Below are 9,324 nucleotides of genomic sequence, written 5' to 3'. Positions count from 1 at the left end.
TGCAGAGAATTGTGGAAAGTTGTCAAATCGTCCTGGGCTGGAATACCTGTCCACAGGTGCCAGACGTTGTGCCATGCAACACAGATGGGAAGCAGTTCTCAGAAACAGCAGTTAAACAACTAAATATTAGTTTAGTGATTCACAGGAATGCCAATTCCTAAAGATTTTTCAGTTCATACAGTAAATATTTGAGTTTATAAAGAAAAATGCAGACACTGCTGTTTTTTTTGAACAGTCCAACATTCATTTTTCTTCATTTTCTCTAAAGTAATTGAAAAATTCATACATTTTTCTTCATGTTTTGATTTAGAATATGATGTGCAGTGTTCCCAATGCCTGAAAATAAAAACTATTATAAGGATTCTGAGCTTTGCTCATGTTTTTAAATGCACTGCTATTATTTTGACCACAGCTGTATCTATTTTTTTTTTAAACAAAACCACTGGAGCTGGGCAGAAGAGCCTCAGGTCTGAGACCCCTGCTCTGCTTAAATCAACCATTTTTTTTTTTTTACCTCAGGCAGACCACCTTTAACTTTCATATACAGGCTACAAATAAACCTTCAGTCGTAGCATTTTTACATATGACAGAATAACAAAAGGAAAAATGTGTAATGGGAGCACCTAAACATTAATGGAGGTGCATCAAAACGAGTGTTTGCACTCGTGAGACCACTGAGTCAGTAATTTCAATCAGTGCATGTATTCCTCATAGCTGACTGAAAACTGATGGAAAAGTGCTGCATATTCTGCACTGTAATTATTATTATTATTATGCTCCATTATGAGGATAGTCGAGCTGCAAAAACACTCATTTGTTTCCCACAATCTGTTAATTCATATTTCATATCCGACCTGTTCTTTTTAGATTTACGTGCCAACATTTCAATGAACACACTTGAGCGAAAACATTTAATTTTCCTGTTTATTTACACACGGTGGGTATTACATTAAAATTCCATGTCACCATTTGTATTATAAATACACCATTTTAAACAAGGCTTGATGACCCTCAGTAAAATACATCCTTCAAACCTTTTGAAACATAAGAAAACAAAATGCTTTAATGGATACAGATGGATTTCGTTTTTGCACCTTTTAAATGTTAGTAATTCATGCAAAGTTTAGAGTACGAAAATAAAATGATACAGATCCGATGTGTTTACAAAGGAAATTTTAAATCAAACAGCTTTATGTAGTGTAAAATACAAATACTGGGTCTGGTGCGAAGCTTAAAGGTCTTTCTCAAAGAAATGCCAACTCATGGCTTATAGCAACTGCGCTCTATATAATCATCAATGTACAGTACAGACATTACATTTGCCACTGAAGGGAAAAAAAAAATACTTGAAATATTTGTGACATACTGTAACAGACAGTAAAAAGGCTTACCTGATAACAAACTATTCATTAAATTATGGGTAGCACTGCTTCTTCAGTCAGTTTACAGTGTGACCACTGCACCATCTCCTCATACTCATCATCCCAGTAAAGTGTTAAACAGTATTTTTGCAGGCACTTACAAAGCATGGTTTAGGCCTTTAAATGAGCTCAAGGTTAGATGCAAGTCTCAAAATGGTCCACTGTTAAAAGAAACTGATAAAACATCATATGCACAAATGTGTTTCAGTGCTGTTGCATAAAGTCCTCAATTACAGTGAAGGTCAAAGTCAAAATTACACCATGGGTCTCTGGAAGACATCTGAGCAAGGTGAGCTGTGAAACAGAAGAACACAAACATTAGGCTTCACTGGATCACACCAGCAGAGCGTAAAATCTAAAGTAATTAAATGATAAATGTGTCTACTTACCTTTTAAAGTGTCTGGAAAGGCTGGGATTTAATTGTGTTGGTCTTGAAGTTTAATATGTAGAGTCCAGAAGTGTCTGATGGTGATAATGGCCATATAAAGCTACATTATTGTTTCATTTGTGGGAGTTTACTCTTGGAAGTCCAGGTTTAAAGACAGACAAATGGGAATGGAGAAGACTTCGGATACTGGCAGAGTGTTTACGGCAGTGCTGCCCAGGAGAGAAAAGATCTTGAAGCTTGGCATCCTTAAAGTGTTATTCATCTTCAGGAGACTAGATATTCTGCTCTGCAGAGTTGCTTTTATCTTTCTTGCTTTCTTTACTAAAGTTTTCTCAATATTCAGAAATATACACATGTACAGGAATTTTAGTTTGTACATCCAATTTGGTTCTAACGGTTTAAGCTACGGGTCATGAACACTTTTGGTTACAGTGTAGCACAGTGTTTCATTTGAGTGTTTTTGGAACAGTAAATGCTTATGATGTTAAACTTAAAAATATCGTGTACGTTTGAAACATCTGTGATAGAGACTAGAAATAAAGAGCGGTTGCTAACTGCTTACAGTACATAATCAGAAAGTCTGCTGAGATAGCATAAACACTAAATGTAAATGTGACATATAAAATAAACAAAATTATTCAACTTAAAAATTAAATATTGAAAGTTATGTAACAGCCCCATGCAGAGCAGAATAAAGGTAGTCTTTATTCCACTGAGAGTTAGGCATCTGGTGAGCATTGTGGCTTTATAGCATATCCTTCCCTTAGAAATTCATTCCTTTCAGTTCAGTATCGGCGGCCATAGCTTGGTGAACTGTAGGAAGAAGAGGAGAAGGTTGTTGTTGTTGTGAAGCTTGATCCTGTGGCATCAAAGCTGCCTCTTCTGGAGCCTGACCTGGAACCAGTTCTAGAGCCAGATCGTGAACCAGTAGCAGAGCCGGACCCACTGATGCTGTAGGGACTGTAAAGGCCTTTGCTTGACTGAGAGGACGCTTCAAGTAGTCGCAGACCAGTCCCCTCTTCCGTCATGCTCCTTTCCATTGCATCCTTGTAGGAGATCTTCAGCTTGGTTTTAGGGCACGTGAGGTATTTTGAATATGCACTAACGTCTCGTAACTTCTGTGCAGTGCGCGCATCTAAGGCGCCCTTCCTCACGGCCTCATCTATGGAGACTCTGCCTGTAGCATCCGGTTCAATCAACCCACCGGTGAGATACTGGACCTCTAGGAACCGTTGTCCGGCCTCATAGTACAGCCAGCCTTTCTTCAGGGCTTGGGCTGCTGACATTTTGGTTTTAGTCCTGGGATCTTCAAATCCATTGTAGGCCTTCTGGGCTAAACTGATACGGTCCACCATAATTTTATCCACAAGCCCTTTATTCATTGCATCTGCAACTGTGAATTTCTCTCCGGTGTTTGGGTCGATGATGCCTCCTGTGCAGGCCTGAGCTTCCAGCAGCCGTTGACCTGTTATATTGTCCACAAGATTTCTGTGAATGGCCTCCGTGACAGACACTTTCTCCAGTGTGTCTGTGTCTAAGATTCCAGCTATAGGGCCAGTTTCCTCTGTTGGGTCGTTCCATGTGGTTGCTGGTGTTTTTATGGAAGGTATTGGGCTCATGGGGTAGGAGGAAGAGGAGCCAAAGGAGGATGACCGTGATCTACTTCCACTCATATTTCCAGACAGCATGTCTGCAAATTCTGTGATGGACAGCATTCCTGATCGGTACTGATCCAGGGCCGACTTATCAATCAAGCCCCTTGAGATTGCATCATCGATATCATACTGCCGACCAGACCTCCTATCAATGATCATGGATTTCACAACTCCATCAGATGACGTGATGGTAATTTCCTCCCATTCACACTCCTGCTCTGCAAGTTCTAGATAAGTCTGGTGGTCAATAAGTCCTTTCTGATAAGCCTCATACACAGACATCTCTTTGCCTGACTCTGGGTCGACAATAACGACCCTTCGTTTGCGAACAGAAGACTTGGACGATGTCTTCCTCTCACGTTTCTTTTCTTTGAGCAGTAGAAGAGCAAGGCCAGTCTCTGGGTCTATCATACATCGCTCCATCAGCTGCAGGTAGGTGAGGTTTTCCTCAGTGTTGGGGTCAAAGAAGCCCTTTGTGTCATCAGAAGGGTCAGTGAGAATAGCATTCATTTCTTCATCAAAGAGGCCACGTTCGTACGCGGTTTCTACTGGCAAACGAAGGCTCTCCTGTGGATCAATTATTCCACCAGTAGCGATCTGAGCCTCCAGCAGACGGATGCCATGGTCTTTCAGAATCAGTCCCTTTTTCATGGCCTGGAAAAGAGAGATAACCTTGCCAGAATAAGGGTCTTTGTAGCCTGTGACAGCTCGCTCAGCTGAGAGGAGTTTGTCTTTAAATTCTGGGCCAACAACACCCATTTTAACAGCTTCATTGACATTTAGTTTCAGGTTTTTAATTGGATCAATTACATAACCTGTGGCAGCCTGAGCCTCAAGGAGCTCAAAGGCAGTCCCTGGTCTGATCATGTTTTTCTTCATTGCTTGGTAAATTGACAGACGGTCTTTGCTTGATTCCACATACACGCCAGCAATACAGCTGATCCCCTCAAGGTACTTCTTGACGTCCCTGTTGACCTCCTCCATTGTGATGACCCCCTCAGTGAGCTCGTTGTATGTTTTTTGGTTGATAATCTGCGACCGGAGCAGCTCCTCTACAGTGATTTGTTTTCTGAGACCCTTAAAGAGAAGCCTTCTGTCTGCCAGCGAAAGCAGCCACAAACCGCTCTCTTTGTCCACTCTGCATCTTTTTAGTAGCTGGGCATAGGACTGTTTCTCATCAGTTGTTGGATCAGTGTAACCACGCACATCTGCAGTAGGCTCCGTTATTCTCTCAAGTGTCTCCTTGTTGATGTATCCACGCTGCATAGCAACATCTGTGGGGAGATGGAAGTAGTATTCAGGATCCATCAATCCTCCAGTGGCATTCTGGGCCTCCAAAAGCCTCAAGGCATAGTCTTCGGGTATGAGGTCTTTTTTCATTGCCTGGAAGAGTGAAATCACTTTTCCACTGTACGGATCCTTGTAACCTGTGACTGCTCTCTCAGCAGAGAGAAGTTTGTCATGAAGTTCAGGGCCCACGAGCCCCTTACGTACAGCTTCATCAACTGTTAGAAGTTCATCTTTAACTGGATCAATCATGAAACCTGTTGCTGCTTGGGCCTCGAGGAGATTCAAAGCAACTTCAGGCTTAATCTTTCCATTCTTCATAGCCTGGTAAATGCTGATCTTTGGAGGACTGTCTGACATAATTCCAGCAATGCAACCAGTACCAAACAGGTACTGCTTTACTGATGGCATTTCCATTACTTCCCGAATATTCATCTTTTCTTGTTTCAGGAGGTTGTATGTGTGCAAGTCAATAATTCGAGCATTGTACAGCTCATCAATTGTAACCCTTCTTCTGATGACATCACATGACATACCCTGCTCAGACTTTAGCGTCTCCCTTTGTTCAATTATTTCAATAATGACAATTAGCATTCTTTCCCTTGTTATTTGCCCCAAGCGATACTGCTCCATGAGACGGCGCCTCTCCTCTGCTGGAAGCAAATTTGAGTTCATGACTTCCCAAATAGTCATACTCTTTCCTGCAAAGCTCTTGAGTGGGATCTCAATTTGAGTATTGGCTAGATCTGTTTGGGCTTGCTCCTCTGAGTACTGGTAAGATTTCTCAACAGGAGCAGGAGCTTCGACTTTTGACAGAGGCAGGTAGCACAGACCAGTGTTGGGATCTCGTCTGCATTTCTTCAGCAGCTCCTTGTAAGTCACTCTTTCATTGGTGTTGGGATTAGTGAAGCCCTTAACATCACCTGTAGGTTCATTGAAAGATTTAGTCATTTGTTTGCTGAGGTAGCCACGCTGAATAGCCACATCATTGGGAACACGATGGCTGCAGACAGGATCAATCATCCCTCCGGTGGCAAACTGAGCTTCAAGAAGAGGAATGGCGTGCTCCCTCAATACAAGCTCTTTCTTCATGGCTTGCAATAGAGAGATTTTATTGCCTGTATATGGATCTTTGTATCCTATCACTGCTTTTTCAGCTGACAGAAGTTTCTCATGAAGTTCTGGACCAACAACTCCAACTTTCACAGCATCATCCACAGAGTATCTCAGGTTTTTGACTGGATCAGTTATGAAACCAGTTCCAGCTTGAGCCTCGAGTAATGTGAGCCCAGTGCTCTGTTGCAAAATACCCTTTTTCATTGCTTGATAGATGCTTAACTTTTCATCTGAATCTTCCATAGTGATACCATCAATGCGGTCTGTGCCCTGAAGGTACTTCTTGACTTTATCAGTTTCACTGACTTCTTTGGGCGTCTTTTTACCCTGTAGGAGTTGATCGAATGTAGCCTTATCGATTATGTTGGAATCGAGTAATGAGCTGGCAGTGACTGGTGCCCTTAAGCCATTAAAGCAGGCCTCTTCCTTTGTTTTGTCCTCCTTTTCATCAACCATTGTTATCACAATCTTTATCAGCTTCTCAATTGTCACGTGTCCCATTCTGTACTGGCGAATCAGTTGTATCCTTTGTTCCTCAGTGATGTATTCAGAGTGTATAATTTCCCAGATTGTGACTTTCCTCCCTTTGAAAGGTCCATACTCCAGCTCCATGGTGGCTTGGTTCAAGGCTTCCTTTGTTTTAGCCTCTGTAATCTGTTTGTCTTCCTTTGGCTTTGAAGCCTTCTTTGAGAGGGAGAGCAATGGGAGTCCAGTTTCTTTGTCTATGACACATTTATTCAAGAGCTGGGCATATGTTGCATCACCTTGTGAGGTGGGATCATAGAAGACCTTTGTCTCATCAGTGTTTGTGTTCAAGGTCTTGCTGATTTCCTCATCAAAATATCCACGCTTGCAGGCAATCTCATGTGGGATGCGATAGCTTTTAATGGGGTCAACAATTCCACCTGTTGAAAGCTGTGCTTCTAGCAGACGGATGCCATGTTCTCTCTTGATAAGGCCTTTATTCATGGCTTCAAATAGAGACACCTGTTTTCCTGTGTATGGATCTCTGTAGCCACTGACAGCTCGTTCTGCTGACAGAAGTTGCTCATGTAGCTCTGGGCCAACAAGACCCGACTTAACAGCTTCATCAACAGGGACTCTTTCATTTTTTACAGGATCGATTATAAAACCTGTTCCCGCTTGAGCTTCAAGAAGATTCAGGGCTGTCTCTGGAGAAAGTAATTCTTTTTTCATAGCTTGGTAGAAAGGCATCTTCTCCTTGGTTGGTTCATAAAACAGTCCAGCAATGCTAGGCGTTCCATGCAGCGCCTTCTTCACAGGATCCATCTCAGAGATCTCTTTAACTGTTATCTTTCCATTACTCAACTTGTTGAACAAGTCTTTATTTATAACCTTGGACTCTAGAAGTTCATTGGCAGAGACTGGAGCCCTCAACCCACTGAATACATTTTCATTGTTCTTCTCCTTGTCTTCCACAACAGTGATGACAATTTTGATGATCTTTTCCACTGTGATCTTGCCAGTCTTGTACTGACGGATCAGCTCTCTTCTTTGTTCTTCTGTGAAATATTCTGAATTTATGACTTCCCAAATGGTGACAGTTTTTCCTTTGAACCTTCCAAAAAGAACATCAACATTTGATTTACTGAATACCTCTTTAGTCTCCTCATCTGTGTATGTTCTCTCTGTTTGAGCTGCTTTCTCTGTCACTGGCAATATCAGCAGGCCAGTCTCTGCATCCTTGGTGCATTTCGCCAATAACTGTTTGTAAGTGAGTTGCTCCTGAGTGCTGGGGTCAATGAATAATTTGGTGTCATCGCTGGGATCGGTGAGTTTCTTGTTCAGGTCTGGATCAAACTGACCCTGCTTGTAGGCTGTTTGAAGTGGAACTCTGTGGCTATTGATGGGGTCAATAATGCCACCAGTTGCAAGCTGTACATCCAGGAATTTGGTGGCCTGCTCCTTCTCAATAAGTCCCTTCTGCATGGCCTCAAAAAGAGAGATTTTGGCTCCAGTAAAGGGATCTTTAAACCCAGTGGCTGCTCGCTCTGCAGACAGCATCTTGTCATGGAGTTCAGGGCCGATTAACTCCTCCTTAACAGCCTCATCTACGGAGAGAAGCTTGTTTTTCACTGGATCGACAATGTAGCCTGATGCTGCTTGAGCTTCCAGGAGCATTGTAGCAGTGTTGGGAGTAATCTTGTTCTCCATCATGGCTTGATAGACACTCATTTTCTCTTTGGATGGAGTCAGGACGCCTCCAACACAGCTCTCCCCCTTAAGATATGCTTTTATCTTCTCTGTTTTTCCGAGTTCTTGTACAGAGACTTTGCCCTTTTTCAATTTATCAAACTCCTTCTTGGTCAGGACACCGATATCATGAAGCCTTTCGGCGGGAACCTTCTCTCTTATTCCGTCAAACGCCAACACTGATTCTCCATCCTTCTTCACTCCCTCCACTTCAACAGAACCATTGAAAACCTTCTTTGTTGTTCCCACCATTGTCATAGCAATGAGCTGCTCCTCTGGGACCTCATCAGTCTGAACTTCGATCTCCTTCGTTGTGGACGCAGCCTGCTTTGAAGCAACCTCAAGATTCTGAAGTCTCTCTCTGAGCTTTTTGTTCTCCTCTTCTAAGAGTTTTTCTTGTTCGACCCTTTTCTTTTCAAGCACCTCCAATTCTTTCTGCTTGTTTTTCATTTCTGCTTCAGCCTCCTTTTGCTTCTTTACAGCTTCATCCATAATGGCCTGAAGTTTCTTCCTCTCCTCGTCCATTAGCTTACGCTGACGTTCTTGTTCATCTTTAAGAGCCCTGGCCTTGTTTACTTCATCCTCAAACTGCTTCTCGAGCTTCTTTTTCTCATCTTCAACGGCCTTTTCTCTTTTCAGCAGCACCTCCTTCTCCGTGAGGAAAGATTGCTTAAGTATGGCTTTCTGCTGCTCAATTTGCTCTTGTTGGGCATTTTCCATCTGTTAGAAAAAAATGAAGAAAAAAAAGGTGATAAACTAATAATTAAATTGATATTTGAAGAAATAATTCAATATATCCATATATCTAGAACATCAATACCGCTTTCTTGTATGAAGCTACAGTTAGTAGTCAGCATCTATCTTAGCTAGCTTAGCATTTAGACTCGGGACTTCAAGTCTTTCTTTGTCCAATGGAAACAAAACCCAGCATCTTAAATGTTATTTTTTTCTAACAGTAACTCTAATTTAATTAAGATTCACACTTACAATAAGACCATGCATTGCTCCTGGTCAAACAACAGCTATGCTAAGCTAACTGTCTCTTTGCTTTAGCCTCATATTTAGCATATAGAGTGACAGTGCTCCATTTGTCTAACGCTCTGCAATAAAATATTACATAAACTGAACAATTTCTGTCTGTAATGTATTTAAGTATGCTTCCACAAACATTGCACTGTGGTTTACGTGTTTAACAGGACTATATTAATTGTAAGGGGTCAAACTGACTAACAGTGTTAAATC

At 41.9% G+C, this 9,324-nt stretch overlaps 1 protein-coding gene across 12 annotated transcripts in view; it reads right to left on the bottom strand.

Annotated features, from left to right (window-relative positions):
• Positions 1–910: 910 nt before the first annotated feature.
• Positions 911–9,324, bottom strand: part of pleca (plectin a) — an 86,868-nt gene continuing 78,454 nt past the window's right edge. For all 12 annotated transcript variants that reach the window (XM_030741671.1, XM_030741674.1, XM_030741675.1 and 9 more), the window contains 2 exons: positions 1,811–8,802; positions 911–1,715 (listed from right to left, as the gene is read on the bottom strand). In XM_030741671.1, the coding sequence (XP_030597531.1) occupies positions 2,596–8,802 (6,207 nt within the window). In that variant the 3' untranslated portion in view covers positions 911–1,715; positions 1,811–2,595. The remainder of the gene's footprint in view (positions 1,716–1,810; positions 8,803–9,324) is intronic.

Source organism: Archocentrus centrarchus, chromosome 11, assembly GCF_007364275.1.
Source record: "Archocentrus centrarchus isolate MPI-CPG fArcCen1 chromosome 11, fArcCen1, whole genome shotgun sequence".
NCBI classification, from domain to species: Eukaryota; Metazoa; Chordata; class Actinopteri; order Cichliformes; family Cichlidae; genus Archocentrus; species Archocentrus centrarchus.
The sequence above is the reverse complement of the archived record's forward strand: the minus strand, read 5'-3'. Positions and strand labels throughout refer to the sequence as shown.